A 19065-nucleotide genomic window follows, 5' to 3' on the forward strand; every position below is an offset into this window, starting at 1 on the left:
GCTCTGGCTCCAACTCCAGGCTGCTGGCCTCTGGCTGAGCAAGTCCTAGTTTGGAGAGCAAGCCGCTGTGGCTGCTCCTCTGCCCCCTCCCCCTCGTCACCCTCCCCCCTGTAGCCTGAGACAGCCGTTATGAAAATAACCCGATTGGTAACCAACTGCACTTCCTCTCCCAGCGGCCGCTCCAGGCCCTGCAGCGAGCAGGCGGCCTGTGGGCGGGCAGGCACACACGCACCAGTCCTGCCTCCTGGCTTCTCTTCCCAAAGTGCCCAGAGCCAGGCTGAGCAATAGCCCAGTAGCCTCCTCTCCACCTGACACTCGGTAGAGCACACACAGCGCCTGCCTTGACTCCTGGAGAAGATCTGGGAAGACAGAAGTGGGGGGGAGGGTAGGTTTCCTTTGGGCCACCGAATGTCCTCTCATACTCCCTGGACAGGTGTTCTGGGGTCTGGGGAAAGACAGCTAATCACTGGCTCCAGTCAAAATAACCACAAAAACAAATATCTGTTGAGTCTTTGACAACTTACAAGGCACTTTCTCACAGGCACTTTCAGGCAGAGGGTTTATAATTCTCCTGCATAGGCAGCATTACTGTCCCAGCTAAACCAACAGGGCACCTGAGGTTCCTGGAGGCCTGTGACTACCCAAGCTCAGAAGTGGCTGAGCTGGGACTCTCAATCCTGCATCTCCCAGCCCTGCTGAGGGGGCCTGTCAGAACTGCCCTGGCGTGTGTCCAGGAGAGGTCAGCCCACGTCACACCCATTCTGTCCAGAATGCCACCCCCCTCCCAGCTTACACTCCTGGCTTCTCTAGGATCTAGAGTGGCAGCTCTCAAAATCCCTGGCCCCGGGACCCCTTTACACTCTTAAAAATTACTGAAGATCCCCAAAAGGTTTGGTTTATGGGAGTTAGAACTATTACTACTTACCAATATTAGAAATTAAAACTGAGAAATTTAAAAAATATTAACTCATCTAAAAACAATAAACCCATTGTAATGTTAACATAAATAACATACTTTTAATTTCTTTTAATATTTTATTTATTTTTGAGAGAGAGACAGAGTACAAGTGGGTGAGAGGCAGAGAGAGAGGGAGACACAGAATCCAAAGCAGGCTCCAAGCTCTAAGCTATCAGCACAGAGCCCGACGTGGGGCTCGAACTCACGAACTGGGAGATCATGACCTGAGGCGAAGATGGACACCTAACTGACTGAGCCACCAAGCCGCCCCAACATATTTTTATTAAAAAAAAAAGGAAAAGCTAGAAGAGGGGCACTGTTTTAATTTGTGCTAATCTCTTTAATTTCTGGTTTAACAGAAGACAGCTGGATTCTCATATCTGCCTCTGCAGTCAATCTGTCATGGTATGTTGTTTTGGTTGAGTGTATGAAGAAAATTCTGCCTCACACTGACATGTAGTTAGAAAGGGAAGAGTATTTTAATAGCCTTTTCAGGCAATTATGGATGTTCTTTGCTACTATATCAAAATATGACAGGTGGTAGTTTCTTAAAGGCTAGTGGCTATTGGAATCTGAAACCATATCAATGAAATTTTCACTGGTCTAGCTTGCATTTTGAATTTTGTAACATGAAGCATTGGAAAATATATTTTACTGAGTTATGCAGACGTTCCAAATTTTGACACATTTCCTTACACAAAATCAAGAAATCACACTTGCTAACATCATTACTGGTCTCATCAGTAAAGTCCTAGGAAGCTGTCGGGCTCTAGACAGTGGATACAAGATTTCTAATTTTTGCTTTCCAAAGGCTCATATTTTATCATTAGCAACAGACCCTGATAATGTTTTTGAAGTGACAAGCTCACTACATTCATTTTTGAGAAAGGGAAGGGCAGACAGAGGGAGAGAGAGAATCCCAAGCAGGCTCTGTGCTGTCGGCCAGCATGGAGCCTGCTGCATGCGGGTCTCGAACTTAACAAACCGTGAGATCATGACCTGAGCCAAAAGCAAGAGTTGGACACTTAACGGCCTGAACCACCCGGATGCCCTTATAATGGTGTTCCTTAAAAACTGTAACTAGTACAGCTCGTAACTCAGCAGCAAAACAGCTTTTTTTTTTTTAATTTTTTTTAACGTTTTTATTTATTTTTGAGACAGAGAGAGACAGAGCACGAACGGGGGAGGGGCAGAGAGAGAGGGAGACACAGAATCGGAAGCAGGCTCCAGGCTCTGAGCCATCAGCCCAGAGCCCGACGTGGGGCTCGAACTCACGGACCGCGAGATCGTGACCCGAGCTGAAGTCGGACACTTAACCGACTGAGCCACCCAGGCGCCCCGCAAAACAGCTTTTCAAGACAACCATCGTAGTCCAGTTCGCAGCAAAAGTGCCTTAACGTACACTTCACATTTCTTCACACGGAATATTTAAAGATGTATACCGAAGGATCTGGGTGTTATAAAATAAATACTTCCTACTGCATTTTTTGTTGTTGTTGTGAGTGTGAAGAATACAATGGCTTCCAGTTCACGTCCGGGCCGTGCCTTGGTTTGTGCCAAAGTTCCAGCCACTTTACGCTGCCATTGCTTTTGCACCATCAGTACAAACATCAACGGGGTGAAAAAGGCATGAACCAGAGCGGCTCTGAAAGTATTATTATGCAAACAGCTTTGACCTCACCAATCCTCTGGAAGGGTTTAGAGCGTCCCCAGGACCATACTGTGGGAACCACTGGTTCAGAATGCATTCCAAATCCTCACGCCTAGCAAATGTGGCTTCTGCTGTATGGCACTAACTCAGCCTCCTACGCCCTGACACAAACCCTTGGGCTCTAACCAAGCCAACCTATATTCTGTGTCCCCCAGTCTGGCTGTGCCCGAGCTCACTGCTGTGAGCTTCTGCCTGGAATGCTGGCCCCTTCCCACCTTATATCAAAATCCCACCTGCTCACAGCTGCCCCAGCCAAGAATTCATTACTCCCACTGGTAACTTCACACTTCTTATTTGGCTTTGCTGCCACTGGACCTGGAAGCCCTAATTCTTTCAAACCCACATGTCTCGTTCCTCTCACCCACCAGGCCACAAGTTCGTGGGGGCCAGGGGCCAGGTCTAGTGCATCTGGGCATGCCCAGCACAGTGCCTGGCCGGGAGTCCAGTGTTTACCCCTGATCAGCTTAGGAGGAAGGAAAAGGGAATTCCGTGGGGGAGGGGTGAGAGCCATAAGGGAAGAGAAGGGCTTCCTCCGCCTCGGGTACCGCACCCAAGGCCTGACCACAAGGCCCGGGCTGGCCCAGGCCACTTCTCTTTGTTGGGCGCAACGGGATGGCAACAGCCTTTTTTCAGCAGCTACCTTCCCCTCCTCCAGAGGACCTAAAGAGCGACAGCCGAGGCCCCTTTCTGGGCTAGGCACCACTGCCCACTCCATGCTCTCCATGGCTTTGCTTACGAAACCTGGACAGCAGGACTGGCCAACATGAGGGAGGTGGGCAAGGAGGGGAGAGGAATGACTCAGGTGCTTGGGGGCTGGGCTCGGGCTCTAGCTCCGAGCTCCTCGCTAAAGCTCCTCAGTCTCTCTTTCACGTCCCAAGTCCTGTCTCAGGGTCGGGCTCCTGGCAAGCTCTGGAGAAACGTCTGTGGAATCAATGACTGATCCATTCCTGGAGGGCCACCCCCCTCAAGCCGTCCTCCCACAGGTACCACAGCTCATTCTAGAGTGTCCACTTGCTCCTGATTGGCCTTCCCCTCTCAGCTGGGCAAAATGCAAGCCCTGGGCCTGGCACTCAAATGGCTTCTCAGCCTCCTCTCCCATCTCTCCTGTACTTTTTACATTTTATTTGACAGATACATAACTCATTCTGTGCCAGGTACCGTTCTAAGCATTTTACAAATATAAACCCATTGAACTTCATAAAAATGAACAGTATTATTATCTCCTTTTTACAAGCGAGGAAACCGAGGCACAAAGAGATGAGATAACTTGCCTGTGGTCAAACAGGCTGCTGCTAGTAAGTGGCAGAGCTGGGATTCCAACTCGGACTCTGCTCTAGGGCCATTCTTGAAATCCCTCTCTCTACGTCTAGTAGGTCTCTTTGTGGCTGTGCCTTTGGCACCCAGCAGTCTATCTGGAATACCACTCCCCTCTTCTGCTTAGTGACCTTTCTCATCTTTTTCCTCTTGTCTTTTCAGAGTTGGCTCAGACATGGGCTCTGGTGGAAAGTTCCTCCCAGCCCCCTCTCCCGGGGGGTTAGCAGCTCCCACGCTCAGGCCCTCCCTCAGTTATTCTCGGCCATCAGCGCTAGTCCGCAAATCTGTTTCCCCCTCACCCCCCAAACTGTGAGCTCCTGGGACCATGAACTGCTCATAATTGCATCCCCAGGGTCTAGAAGTGCAGGACGTGGTTTGATGAGTGAATGGAGGAAAAAGTGAATGGTCCAGGCTTAGTCTCATGGATTAAACTGAGAGCAAAGGGTTTCAGGCACAGCAACCCAGAGGCTGGCCAGCTCCTGAGGCCTTCTTGCCAGCACTGGGTGGGGGAGTTGCTGGTTTGGGCTGAGCTTTTGTGTCTCAGAGGCACACACTGAAACTGAGCCCAGATGGGATTGCTGATATGTCTCCCAGTCTCTCCGCTGGCCCCCAAGTCCTTCTTCCCTCGTGACTGGTCCATCTTGTTGCCTTCTCCTATATCTGTAGCAGGTCTCCATTCCCCATCTGTCAGAGCAGCATTATGCCGTATCCCTCATTCAAAATTTAACTCCCTCTCTGAGCTTTCTGTCTGTGTTGCTCCCTCCTCCGCCCCCTAGAAGATCTCAGAATCACCTGTCAGCCCCAGCACCCCCTCGCCCCCTGCCCTGCTTCCATGCACCACACAGAGGGGTTTTTTCCTGCCTTTGAGGCAGATACTGTGTCTAAAATCTCTTTGAAAGGTTGCAGGAGACAGAACGTTTGTGAGGGTTTATAGACTCAAAGGTCCAGAGGGGTTCTGCATGTGACCAGCTAGAGGACCTCCAGTCAAGTCTCTTATCGTGTCTGAGCCTCAATTTCCTCATCTGATAAACGGGGATAAAATGCACCTTGTCTTCCTCATGGGAGCTTGAAAGCTTGTTCATTGTAACCAGTTTTTCAGTTGACCAAAACTTTAAAGAAAGGAAATAACTCCAGAGGCCTAAAAATTAAGACAACCACTTTGGAGCATAACTTGGCAACCACTATCTAAGTGGAAGATAACACCACTCTGTAACCACACGCTGGTAGACTGAACACACAAGGAGCTGTGTACTCGAATAGTCTCTGAAGGATTGCTTGCAATGGCAAAAATACTGCCAACAACCTAAATGTCCATCAGGAGGGTACCGGGCAAACAGCTTGCCATACAGTTACAAAAAGGAATAGTATATAGGAATCAAAATGGGTTCATCAGAGCTCATGTTTCAAAATGGTTAAATCTCCAAAACAACCTGGAGAGAAAAACCTAAATTCAGAATATGTACAGCATACCATTTAAATCAAGTGCAAAACTACACAAAACAGTACTATATGTTGCTGTGGATAAATGCCTATGCAGGAAAAAATTTTAAAAGACACGAGAATACAAACATCAAAAAAAAATCAGGATTGTGGTTTCCTCTGAGGAGGGAGACATGGGGCTCCCATCTCTATCTAAAGTAAACATGGCACAGTGATAAGATTTCACCAAACTAAGTGGTAGGTGCTATGCTATTCTGTGTACTCTTTTAAAAATTTATTTTGAGAGAGAGAGAGGGAGGGAGGGGGAGAAGGGGAGAGGGGGAGAGGAGGGAGGGGGGGGGGATGGAGGGAAGGAGGGAGAGAGAGAGAAAGAGAGAATGAATATCCCAAGTAGGCTGCTCACTGACAGCACTGAGCCCAATGCAGGGCTTGAACTCACGACCATGAGATCATGGCCCGAGCTGAAACCAAGAGTCAGATGCTTAACTGACTGAACCACCCAGGTGCCCCTTTTCTAATTATAAAATAATTTGTACTTTTTAAAAGATTTTAAAATAATTTCTGAATAGAATAAATTAAAAAAATTTTTTTAATGTTTATTTAATTTTGAGAGAGAGAAAGAGAGTGTGAGCAGAGGAGGGGCATACAGAGAGGGAGACACAGAATCCAAAGCAGGCTCTGGGCTGAGCTGTCAGCACAGAGCCCAATGTGGGGCTCAAACCCATGAACTGTGAGATCATGACCTCAGCCAAAGTCAGACACTTAACCAACTGAGCCACCCAGGTGCCCCTAGAATAAATTTTTTTTCATGTTTATCTATTTTTGGGGGAGAGGAAGAGTGAGCAGGGGAGGGGCAGAGAGAGAGGAGACAGAGAACCCCAAGCAGGCTCCACACTGCCAGCACAGAGCCTGACACGGGGCTCGAACCCGCGAACCATGAGATTGTAACCTGAGCCAAAATCAAGACTCGGATGCTTAACCGACTGAGCCCTCCGGGTGCCCCGAGTTTTAAAATAATTTCTAAAAAAAAGACAGCTCTCTCAGGTCACCCTGGGTCTTCCATGTATGGGTCTCAACAGTGGCATGGAACCCCAGCTGTGTCCTTTTCACTGTCTCATGGTAGGAACCCCATGTCTGTGGGGCCGGAAGGTCTCCCCCCAGAGGATGTCTTCCAGAGGAGGGTGAGTGGGTGGCAGGTTGTGTCAGTGGGGTGTCTGTGTGGGCTGGGGAGCAGGAACCAGCTTGCTCCCTTTCACAACCACCCCCGCCTTAGTAAAATGTCAGCAAGCTGGGGAAGGGGGGGCGGAGAGCCAGGCAAGCTGTTAACCCGCGAGATGCTGATGCCGGGGCGTGGGTGGTGCAGGCCCAGGCTCCCAGACAGCTATTTTGGCATGTGCTGTGATCGGGCTCAGCCCTGGCAGGGGAGAGGCCTCTACGCGGGAGCTCTGGACTGGCACTGTGCCAGGCGCAAGGGGGAGGAGGTCTCTGAAAGGGAGGGAGAGGGCTCTGGGGCCCTTCTCTCTTCAGACCTCTCGCCGTGAGATGCTGAGTACAAATGAGACCCAGTGCACTGTGCTCTCTTCCCTAGCACCTCTCCCCAGGCCACAGGCCGCAGGCCACCCAGTGACCTCAGGGCAATATCAAGGGTTCCTTTGAAAATCTCTCGAGTCTTCTGCAACCTGCATTTTGAAAGCAAGATGAAAGATCACAGACTTGCCCCTCCACTCCACACCCAGCCAGGAAGCACATGACAATCTGCTTTTACAACCCATTCTCCCTCATACTCCCACAGTCCCATTACCAAGGGGCCTCCCACCCAGCCTTGAAGCTAGGGTCCTGGTGGCAGTTCTCCCTTGGGGTCTAGGAGAAGAACATCTCATGGGTCTCACTCCACTCCCATACCAGACAAAAATCTCTTAATCTTACAGCGCGCTCAAACCCCTTTATAGGCTCTACCAGTTTGGAGATGGGAAAATAAAACAGAAGAAAAGAGTGCTAGTAGGTAGGGTGGCCTATGTTGTGAAAAGATCCAGCGGGAGCCAGGCCTCCGACCTCTCTGAGCCTTTGTTTCTGATCTGTAAAATGGGAATAAAGCCAACCACAAGAGTGTTGCAAGGATTACACGAACCGGATAGATTTACAGGCTTCGGGCGTCTGTTAACTCTGCCGAAGATGAGTTGGTGCATCACTCACCTGGATGCAGGGGAGGGGAGGGGAGGGGAGGGTGGGAGGGCTCCTGTCCTCAGCTTCTCCCTCTTCTCCCTCAGCCACGGAGCCCTGGACCTCACTCAAGCCTGCTCTCCATCACCTAACCAAGTCCCTGGTGTCTCAACTGAGGAAGGGGGAAAAAACAAAGATCAATGACAGACTGCTCCTCAAGGGCATCTGGTCACTGCTCTGCCCACTCTTCCCACTCAGAACTGCCTTCCAAGGCTCATACCTGTGACTAGAATGCCAGGCGGGTCCCATGTTGAGAACTATGGAGGCAGTTCTGATACCTAAGGGTATCAGGGGCTCCACAAAGGAAACTGAGGAAGCAGTTCTGGGGAGCAAGAAATGAGTGCTTGGTAGCACCCAGAGGTGCACCCACTAATCTCGCCCAGGAACGAGGAGAGCTGGTGAGCCTAGAGGCAGGTGCTCCCTCTTCTCATCTACACTGCCTCCCATGCTGACGTACAGAACTGCTCAGGTGGCAGTGGCAGCCTCCAGAAGGAGAGGCAGAGGGGGAAGGGAGGAGGGCAGGTTGGAAGGCACCAGATGAGGATTCCTCAGAAAGCAAGGAAGACTGTGGGGTCCTGAGCTGTGTACAAATTGACATGATACAGGGGTTAGGGGACCAGTGTTGGAGTCCCAGGTAACCCCTAGCTATCTGTGAGACTCTGGCCCAGTCAAGGCCACATCACCAGGCCTCAATCTTTAGGGAGAGGGAGGGTTGGGCCAGGTGATGTGAAAGCTCCCGCCTAGCCTGCCCTCTGCCTCATTCTGATTGGCTCGGCCCTGGCAGCCAGAGTGGCAGGTAACTCGCCAGTAGGAGGTATCCGTGGGTCCACCCAAAGCAGGTGTTTGGTACAAGTGGACTAGCTGGAAGGAGAATCTCCCCTCCCACCACCCTCTCCACAAGGGTAGCTGTCGCCCCCCTGTGTCGCTACAGAAATACTGCAAGGACAAGTTGCCCATCAGCTTCTGGACCTTAAAATTCTCTCTTGCCTTCGTAGGGATATAGGGACCCAACCCCTGCTTCACCTAGAGCCCAGCACAGGCCAAGCCTCAGGGCCAATATGCCCACTCACTTCCTCCTCTGCTTGGGGGATGACTGGTGGATTCTGGAGAGGTCTCCAGGAAGCTGAGGAGAGTCTGATTCTTTTTCCCCTACCTCCAGCTGCCCAGGACTTAGGCTTTCTTTGACTAGGGTCACTCAGTCCTTTCTCTGTCCTTGCCTGGGAGGACACACACTCTCCTGTTCTCTTTTGCCAGCTGGGTGGCTCTGTATCCTGAGATTTGACCTTTTGGGAGTATGGCAGGAGACAAAATGACAAGAGTCGCCCAACCCTTCCCCCGACCTGTAAGCCAGAGAGACTCTGGTGGGTGTGTGGCAGCGGAGGAAGACTGTGAGAGTCCTATCCTGGTTCCCAACCTCAGATGGATCCACAATGGCACACAATGTTGCATGGTGGGTGGGCAGAATTGGGTGAACTGATGCACAGCTCAGCCACTGGGGTCCCTTTTTCTTCTCAAACTGGTAGGAACCCAGGGACCCTAGCTTGCACCTGGTCCTCTGGACACCTGGGCCACTCCCAGCATCAGCCTAAGACAAACAACTCAAAGAGGTTCCTCTGCTCCCAGATATCCTGGTGCCACAGACAGGGGTTCTCGCCTCTGCATGAGGCATCCCTCAACATGTGCCTCCCCAACCACTGCAAAATCAACCCAAACTCCAGCTCAGGCACCCCAATGGGCACCCTCTACCAGTCTGGACTTCTGGGCCATGCGGCATCACCTCTGAATGGGACCTATTGTTTCAAACTTGTTCCACAGGTGCATTTCCTGCCCTCTGGGAATGAATGACATTGGCAGAGCCAATGATCAGGCTCCCAGGGGCTCTGTAGGCCCAGGCTCCTTTGTGAAGTGCCAGGTAATTTCTGATGCCCCTGGGGTGCAAAACCAGTTAATCCACAAGCTGCATGACCTGCCCTGGGTCAGGCTGCTGGGACCGAGCCAGAGGATAAGTGAGTCCTCTCTCCAGGTGGGCCATGAGGAGGAGACAGAGTCACCTTCTCTCTCACTTCTGACCGACCACCCCCCCGCCCTTAGGCCAATAGGATCTGAAGGGTAAGAACAGAGGGAAGAAAACCCATATGCTCTGGGATTTGGGCAGGGCCTATAACCTCCTCTTCCAGGAGGGGCTGATGGTTCCCAGCAAGGACCCATAAGGTGGGATGGAGCTTGGGAGGATCATGGCCTAGCTTTTTGTCTTACTGCGCTGAAAGAGAAGGGACTCTTACTGCTCCCCAGGTTTCAAGAGGGTGAAGCCAGTTGTAGGGGTCTGAGATGGGCTTCAAGGACAAGCCTCTTTAAGGAAGATGCAAAAGAGGCTGTCATTCAGAGACCGTTGTACCTGACCAGATCAGGAATGATGAACACGCGGCCCATATACCACCACTACCCCTCCCAAGCCCACAGCAGAGTGCCGATTATAGAACTCAACCACTGAGCCAAGATCCGAATGCAGAATTCCCAACCCAGCTTTAGCAGTCACCAGCAATCTGTTATCCTCGGTCCTCCCTTCTAGCCACTGACAATTCACTTAGCAGGTCCCTCAGCCCCAAGCTCTAAGGTGTGGACTGGATGGAAGGGGAACAGGATAGGGGGAATGCAGAGGGCGGAAACCCAGTGAGAAGCACGAGAGCCTGGTTAAGGATGAGCACGGAGCCTAGGGAAAAGACGGGGACGCTGGCTTCAGCTGGGGCACCGGGACCTTTACCTGAGATGGGCAACCAGCGAACGTGGCTGGACCAAATAAAAAACATTAAAGGGGCAGTGCCCAAGGCAAGTGCACTATTCCAAATGTTTGCCCCCTCCCTCCAATCAAAGCAAGGGGTGGGGGTCAGCCTCAGTGGGCACCTGATTCTCGGGAGTTCCCAGGACTATCAGGGAGGTCTTTTCCTCCACTGCCCTCTCCCTGACTCTACTTGGTTTTCCAAATACATTAATTTCTGAATGCCCCAGTGCCCCCAGCACAGTGCTACTATGCAGAGACACTCCTTACATGCTTCCAGAGGTGCTGTTTGATTTCCTTCTTATTAAGCAGCCTATCAGATCACTTACCATCCCCAGAGTGATGTAATACTGTGGTTCTCAAACTTGGTAGCACATTAGAAACACTTGGGAAGCTTTAAAAAACACCCAGGCCCAACCTCCAGACCTGATGAGTCAGGCGTGCTAAGGATAAGATCTAGGAATCTGAATTTCCTAAAGCTCCCTAGGTCATTGTGATGTTTTGTTCAGGAACCTGGTATAGAGAAAGGGTTCTGGACTAGAGTTACAACTCTATCTCTGCCTCTTACTTGCTATGTGACTCTAGGCAAACTACTTATCTCCTTAAGCCCGTGTTTTTCCTCATCTATAAAAATGGAAAAATAACACCTGTTCTGCTTATGTTAGAGAATTATGTAAAGCATTTGTTGATTTTCTTGCTTCTTGTTCTTCCTCCTGAATGTGCCTGAAGTTCACCTCTACATGCACAAACCTGTGCCCTTCAGAACCGGCACAGCCACAGGTCACAAGAACTCAACGCTTGGTACCCTGTGGGCAGGGACAGGAAGCCTCTGGTGGAGCCCCTCCCTCCCCCTCCGGAGCCTGCGAAAACTGGAGACTACATCCTGCAGAGCTGGGTGTAAACTGCTCCATCTTGCAGGGCTGTGGGTGACAAAACAGAGGTATGAAAAGCCTTGCTCCCTGCCCTGTTTTATATGACATTGAAGCCTGTGTGGCTTCACAAGAGCCCACAGAGCTCCATCTGCCAGTGTGAGAATCCTGATCTCTGGGTGTGCTTGGTGACACAGATACAAAGAACAGGGCCCTGGCCAGGGTAAGGCTGGCAGAGGGCATAGGTCAGCATTACAGGGACGCCAACCCGCACAATAGGAGAAAACTGTCCACATTATTGGTGGGTAAAGTCTACCCCGGGAAGGATCAGGGCAAAGCTCAGAGAGGGGGTTGTGCTGAATGCCTTGAAGCCTGGGCAACCAAAGAAAAGTGAGAGGGAGGCCTTGGGCAGGCTCCAAGTGATCAGAGTCCAGCCTGAGTTGGCTCTGGGGTCCTTAGCTAATTGGCTGCAAGTTCCCCAGCCATTGGAGAAGGGCAGGAGTCAGTTAAGAAAAAGCCAGGGAGCCAGGTGGGATACTCATGGGCCCCCACCTTCCCTCACCTTACACCAGGGCTGCATGGCTGGAAGTGGCTCCAAGCCAACACTGGTACACATGCCATGAGCTGCCTGCACTCAATCTTTCCACACCCCTTCCCAGCTCCTCACCAGAGTCCTGGTCAAAGCCCTGTCCCAGGCTTTGCTGATGACATTTGGTGTGCCGGTGGAGGGGGCAGGCTGGGGCTTGAACAGCCAGCACAGGTTCCAGACTGCAGCCCACCCCATCCCTTTCCCAGCAAGGGCTGGAAGCGGGTAGGGGGAGAGATGCCTACTGCCTAGCAGAGGCAGAGACTGGGGTCTCTCCACCAACTAAGAGCAATATAGAACACAGGTGGCCAGGCACCCCCCAATCCCAGGGAGAGGCTTAAAGTGATGAGCAATTAGCTCAGTAACCAGTGCTCTGGGACAGCCATGTGTTGTGACAGTATCAACAGAGGCCATGTTCTGCAGATGTCATGCAGTGATGGTAGGCAAACAGCCCCACCGAGGCCCGGGGGGCGGAGGGGAGGAGGGTGATGGCGTGACCCCCACCTCACTGTGGCCAGGAGGCTCGGAGGGGGCCCTGTTCTCTCAGTGCCAAGAAGGGGTGAGCGGCCGGCCATGAGGGCCCTACCTGCTGGTGCCAAGGGGCTTAGGTGCTTCTCTCTCCCTGCAGGCAAGTTGGAAGCTGACCCTGCCTCGGTACCACAGAGGAGGCACGCTAAGCTGCCGGTGCCTGGGGAAGACCTCCGTGCGGTGCCAGTGCCGGGACGCTGAGGGATGACCCTGACGCGGAGCCAACCCAAGTCAGTCCGTACCGCCGGTGCCCGGGGGAGACCTCCACTCGGTGTCAGTCCCGAGACGGCCGAGGGACGCCTGCCGGTGCCAGGAGCGGTATCCGCCCGCTACCGCGATGCCCACCCCGCCGCCGCCGCCGCCGCCGCGCTCACCTGTGCCCGAAGAGCCGCAGCCCTGGGAAGCGCCGCTTGTTGAGGCGCCGTGGCGCCTTGTCCGGCTCGGGACCGGCGTCGCGCTCGGAGCCGCTGGACGAGGCGGAGGCCGACTCCGAGTCGCTGCTCCGGGCCTCGGGGCTGCCGTCCCGCGGCTCCATCCGGCCCTAGCCCCGGCCGGCGGCGGGCCCGCGGGAGACGCCCATGCCGGGCGGGCGGCCGGGGCTCAGCACACCGGCTCCGCACCTCCTGCCGCGGCCATGGCGCGCCCTCGTTCCGCCCGCCCCGCGCCGCGCGCCCCCGCGTCCCACGCCCAGGTGCCCGGGAAGCGGCCGCCGCGGCTCCAGGAAGTGCCGCCAGCCGCGGCCGCAGGACCCCGCATAGCTGGCCGGGCCGCTGCCTGCCCGTCGCCGAGCACGCCCCCTCGGCTGTGCGGCGGCACCGGCTCGCGGCGCCCTCTGCCGGCCACCGGCCGCGCCGCAACATGCCTCGGAGGCCCGGTGGGGGCGGGGCCAGGAGGGGGCGGGGGCGCGGGGGCACGGGGGCCCCGCCTCCCCACCCCCGGGCTGGTCCGCCTGGATCCCACATTATCTCCTCCGGCCTGACACGCCCGCGCTGAGCGCAGCCAGACGCACACGATCTTTTCCTCCCCGTAGCCCCTCCCCGAACAACCTACATAGTCACAAGTGAACACTCGCGAGGGCAGCTGTCACCCCCCCCCCCCACAGCCACACCGGTGTAGACACCTCTCTTGCACCCCCTGTGCCCACTCACAACCACTCATACCGTCTCCACACTTACCCCCTTGGCTCTCCCAAATCACACCCCCCAGGAACAGAAGTCACACAGTGCTCCCCATACACAGAACAAACACGCCTCTCACACACACTTAGGCTCACTCATTACTTAAGCTAACACTTCCCACCCCAGCCCCTCACACTCAGATATATATACCAAGGACCAAAGTCACTTCGTGACCCTGGCACACACCAGCAAAGAACATACACGTTTCTCATACAAGTTAATCTCTCCTCAGCTATTCACAGTTGTTTCCAACCCTTTCACACACTCCTAACACAGTGTTCTCCCAACACAATACCCAGTGGATCCTGTAGATCTCTGACACTACAGGAGTCACCTGCACACTTCTCACACACTCATACATACATACATACATACAAGGATCACACTCTCATTCACCAACATACACACCCACAGAGGACGTACACATCTTTCTCCTACTCATGAATACCCCCTAGGACAACAGTTACACGTTGCCACATCCCTCTTACACACACATCACTCACCCAGAAATATGCCTTGCAAACACACCCCCAAAGGCAACAGAGGTTGTCCCCCTATAGAGACGAGGAAAGCAGTTGGAACCAGAGCAGTCAACTGGGGTGGCACAACCAGCACACGTGCTTGGGAATCAATGGCTGGGGCAGCTTCTGACAGTCCCCACAGGGCTGACAAGGGGAGGCCAGGAACCCGGAGAACACGGTCCTCTTCCTCCCAAACTGTGTCACCCCGATGCCCACATCAGTTGCCCGCTGTTTCTGCTAGCACTCCTTTTGCAAAGCCACATCCTGTGTCACCTTCACTTTCACCCTCTTCTCTGGGGTTCTGGCAGCCCATTTTCCAGCCTTAACCAGCCACATATAACCAATGCTCGGGGCAAACCTGTGGTTTTGAGAAACAACCAGTGCCCAGAAGCTCAGAAACTTCTTCCAGTGTCCTTCAAGGTTCCTGTAGGCCCGGAGAAAGTGTGACCAGGGAGGTGGGGGTACCAGCCCTCCAGCCAGCACAGGTGCCAGGGTGGCCAGGAGGAGGGCAGTGAAATCCCCAAATGGGTCTGACACTGTCCTCCTGGGGTGTATGGTTCCCTCTGAGGATGTTTCCCAATGGTTCTGACCCCAAGCTCTGACAGTGTCAGACCGGAGGCAGCTGAAGACCCCACGGAGTTTGCACACAGCGTTACAACACCCAACGCCACATTCCTGTGGGGGCTGTGCTTCCCAGATCCTCCTGTTACTAGCTCGCTCAACTCTTAGCCTCCCACCACACTGCCTCGCAGCAATTCAAACATGAGAACTCCCCTCACCCTGTCAAGAACCCTTTGCCCTTTGCTGAGCCTCTGCAGAGCCTCTGGACAACGGGTGGGTAACCTCACTTTTGCCACCCCCCCCCCACCACAGATAAAGGACTCAGAGAGGGCCAGACATTGCTATGCCCATTCCCGGGCCACCTCGAGTACCTACTGTGTCTGGGGGGCCTCTGCTGGGATCTGTGGCACGTCCCAGGAACGGTAGCGCCACATCTGCCTCAGTGCCCCCGGCCGTTCCCCTTCTTCTGTCCCCAGCGCCTCCGCGGGGCCCAGAGCTGTGGCCTCATCGCAGCCTCCCCCGGTTCTGTGGCCAGCCCCCAGTACGCTCATCCTGCCCGGCGACTCTCTTCCTCTTTCGGCACTTCCTGATGGTGGGGGGGGGGGGGCCTGCGAGAGGCCAGCGGGCTGCCCCAGAAGAGGACCACAGGCCTTGTAGGCGCCTTCCGCTGACTGGGGCAGGAGAATGGCTGGGAAGAGAGGGTGCATGGGAGGGCAAGAGGCAGGCAGGTGAGGACAAGCCCAGCCCAGCTGCCAGGAGACAGCCGGAGTCAGAGGCTGCCACTCAGCCGCCTGGCTTGCCTGGGCTGGAACCCGAACCTCAACCTCAGTCTGGCCTTCCTCTCCATTCAGCCTCTCGGATCGTCACCATTTGGTCCTGCTAAGATCTCTTCATCACAACTATGAGGCTACATGGTGGGCAGTGCCTAGCCCCCACACACCTCTCTCTCCTTAACACCTCTGTCAGCATCAGACCGGGGGTGGGCACACGGGACAGCGGTGGAGTGAGAAAAGTAACCAGAACAGAGTCAGAAGATGTGGGCTCATGGTTCGTTCCTGTCATTTACTGAATCAGATCAGAGAGGGCTACTTCTCTGGGTCACGTTAAATCCTTTCTGGAGTAAGGTGGGATAGAAACAGAAAAACTGATGAATATATATCTCGGAGCTTTTCTGGGCCTCAGTGTTCTCATCTGTAAGATGGAAGGGGGGCAATAGTAATAACTGGGCTCATGGAGCTTGGTGAGGATTAAATAAGAGGTAAAGGGTTTACAAATTAATTCACTCAGTGAATATTTATTGAGTATCTTCTATGCATCGAGCACTATATCAGACCATATAGCAGTGAGCAAGGAAACAGGCTTCTAACCTCACAGAGCTTAGATTCTAGTGGGGAAGACACGTAGGAAACAAATAATACATGACATAATGTTGGGTGTGCTATATAGAAAAAAGAAGCCAAAGTGAAGGGGAAAGAATTTGATGAGGAAAGAGTTTGGTCTCCTACTTAGGTAGGAAATCAGGGAAGGCCTCTCTGAGGAGGTGACATTTGAGAACAGACCTAAATGAATTGAGAGAGCAGACGACGTGACTATCTGGGAGAACAGCATTCTGGGTGGAAGGAACAGAAACAGCAAAGGCCCTGAGTAAGGAATGTACTTGATGTGTCTGAAGGATAGCAACCAGGCCTGCTGGACTTTGAGGCCATCGGGAAGATTTAGTAAATGAATAGTAAGGAATATACTTACTTTTTATCGTTAAAGTTGGTTCTGGGATGGAAATCGTCTCTTCCTCAAGCATTATTTAATCACACTGCTCTATCACACTCTTTAATCACACTGCTCTTTAATCACACTGTTCTTGAGCTTTCCATGTGTTTGTTACCCCAGAAAGGCTGTAAATTTCTCGAGGACAGAAAGGGTGTCAGTTCAGTTCAGTTCAATCACTATTTACGCTACAGAACTTGAAGACACAGGAATGCACACAACGCCATCCCAGCTCTGGGAAACCTCCATCTGGTGCTGTAGTGACCTCATGACTGGAACATATTTCTCAATAAATATTTATTTAATAAATCATGCCGTATCATGAATAATTAATACTCAGCATTGATAAAATAATAGCTAATATTTCTTGGACATTTCTGTGCCAGAAACCTCTGAACCCTTGTACCAAACTTATCCTCCTGTTATTTTCCTCCTGTTACAGATGGGGAAACCAAGGCACAGAGCTACCAAGCTCATCTGTCCAAGGTCATCCAGCTGGTAAGTGGTAGAATTAAGAAGCTCACCCCAGAGTCTGTATCCTTAAATAAGACATCCCATTGCCTCTCTGGGGTTGAGACATAGCCGGATGATTACTCTGAGGCTTGGCACCCCCTTTTTCCAGCAGTCCTCCCTCGAACCCATCATCTCGGAATCCCTCAAGGCAGGTCCTGTATGCTGTGGCCCATCAGAGACACTGCCAGCCAGGTCAAGGCCTATTCTAGAAGGAGGCTGTTGCAGGGCCATGTCATGTCCTCCTCTCCCAGGGATTTTGCAAGTAGCTCGAGCAGTTAAACAGAGGAAATGGGGCTGGGCTTGTTTTTAGTCTGAGGCTTCTGGCAGACCTGGAACAGCAGAGAGCAGGAAATGTGACTCTTGAGGGGAAGCAGGACAGGCTGGAGGCTCTGAGAGGCAGAGCAATCCTGACTGGGAGACCAGGATCCCCTTGGACTTGTGCTCCTCCAAGCTCAATCCTTCCCAGGAGGGCTGGAGAGGATGAGGCTGGAAGGGACAGGTGCACAGCGCTGGGGAGGATGCCCTTGGCAGTTGCTAGGACAACATGTGCCAGCATTGGGGAGCTGGGGACCCCTCAGAATCCACCCAGATACACACAGGAAGAGGAATCTGGGTAAGAAAATTATTCTGGGCTTTGTTGAGGCCCCAGAGGGTGAGGTGTTCTACTTTCAGTGGCCTGGATGAGCAACTGGGAGCTGGGGAAAAGAAATGTACCAGGGCACGAAATGCTCAACCCACGATCTGGACAGCCTCTGCTCTCAAAACCAGCCAAGCCAGCCTCCTTGGCCTGACCTTCGAGGCTCCTATGCTCTGGTTCCTTCCTTTTTTGCCTCTTTGTCCAGGCTTTCCCTGTGGAGACTTTCTCTCAGCTCACACCACGCTGGTGCCTGCCTCCCAGTAGGTGCTCAATAAACATTGCTTCTCTCTTTTTTTCACACTTCTTTTAACATGCCACCCTCACCCTAGCCAATCCATTCTACCTATGGTGCTCTCCTTGCCCTGTCTGCCCGTAATGTTTGACCAATCAAAATCTCCATCCTTCAAAACCCAAGCCCAAGAAGCACAAGCGGGAAGGTGAAAAGAGCCCCAGACACAGAACCCACTGGTTCAAACTCCAGCCCTTGCTGTGTGACTCTGGGTGAGTCACTTAACATCTCTAGGTTGGACCAGATGATTTCTAAAATCTCGTCTGCTCTGATTCATTTCATTTGAATCTCCTTCCCAACCTCCAGGTTTTTACTTATCCATTCATATGACAAATATTTTATAAACACCTAAGTCTCGAATGCTGACCCAGGGCCAGCATTCCCACCCCACTGATTTATCTCTGACACTCACTTCTGTTCCCAAGAACATTCCTATGTCATGCGACCTTGTGTGCACGTCAGTCTTGTCTCCTTGCAAAATTCTTGGACCCTGTGCTGCTCCTAGGTCGGTGCTGGGTGCACAGTATGTGTGCTCAGTAACTTCCCGTGGAAGTGAGGAGAGGAAGCTGAGCAGAGGGAGGGAGACGGGCTTCCTGTTTGCACTAGTGGCTGTGGTGAGGCACAGGGAATTTTTTGAATCTAAATCCCTCCTCAGCAGCTAAGCCTATTGTCCAGGTACCTGCTGAGGGCCTTGGGAGCAGCCCAGAGCCCAAAATAGCTACTGCTCCCTGGCCTCTGCCCAGGTGCTGGGCCTCTGCCCCCACAGAGGAGACTGATGTACCTGAGTGGGGCTGCAGGTTGCCGCTGGCTAGTGACAGATGGAACTTTGATTAGACCCCTTCTGGGCAGGCTCATTAAAGCGGTGTGCAGGAAGAAATCTGGAGGAGGGGCTGGGTTCCTCTCCCCCTGGGGCAAGAGAGCTGTGGGTATAGGACTGGCGCTCTGCAATCAAGGGTGGTCCCTCAAACCACGATCTCTCTCGGAAATTGTCCTTTGGCACACCCCAGGTCCCCAGGCTGGAGGTGAGAGGAGCTTGGGTGGTTCTTCCATTATTCTGGGTCAGCTGGATCTGCCCTAAGGAGCTCCCTCCCACCCCTACTGTAGCCAAGCCCCCAGGGCAGGATCAGCAGACTTCCTGCCCTTCAAACCTCCTACCCCCCCCCCCCCCCCCCCGCCGTGTATTGGGTCATAAGCCCTGAT

General features: G+C 53.0%; 1 protein-coding gene across 5 annotated transcripts in view; it reads right to left on the bottom strand.

The window, feature by feature from the left end:
• DGKZ (diacylglycerol kinase zeta) overlaps nucleotides 1-19065 on the bottom strand; it is a 43082-nt gene that overhangs the window by 18138 nt on the left and 5879 nt on the right. For 2 of the 5 annotated variants that reach the window (XM_027072784.2, XM_027072783.2), the window contains exon 1: nucleotides 12777-13125. The exons of 1 other annotated variant lie outside the window; for it this stretch is intronic. In XM_027072784.2, the coding sequence (XP_026928585.1) occupies nucleotides 12777-12937 (161 nt within the window). In that variant the 5' untranslated portion in view covers nucleotides 12938-13125. Of the gene's footprint in view, nucleotides 1-12776; nucleotides 13126-15037; nucleotides 15331-19065 lie in introns of those variants that run through there. 2 more of the 5 variants (XM_053203240.1, XM_027072785.1) reach the window with 2 other exon arrangements.

Source organism: Acinonyx jubatus, chromosome D1 (genome assembly GCF_027475565.1).
Source record: "Acinonyx jubatus isolate Ajub_Pintada_27869175 chromosome D1, VMU_Ajub_asm_v1.0, whole genome shotgun sequence".
NCBI classification, from domain to species: domain Eukaryota; kingdom Metazoa; phylum Chordata; class Mammalia; order Carnivora; family Felidae; genus Acinonyx; species Acinonyx jubatus.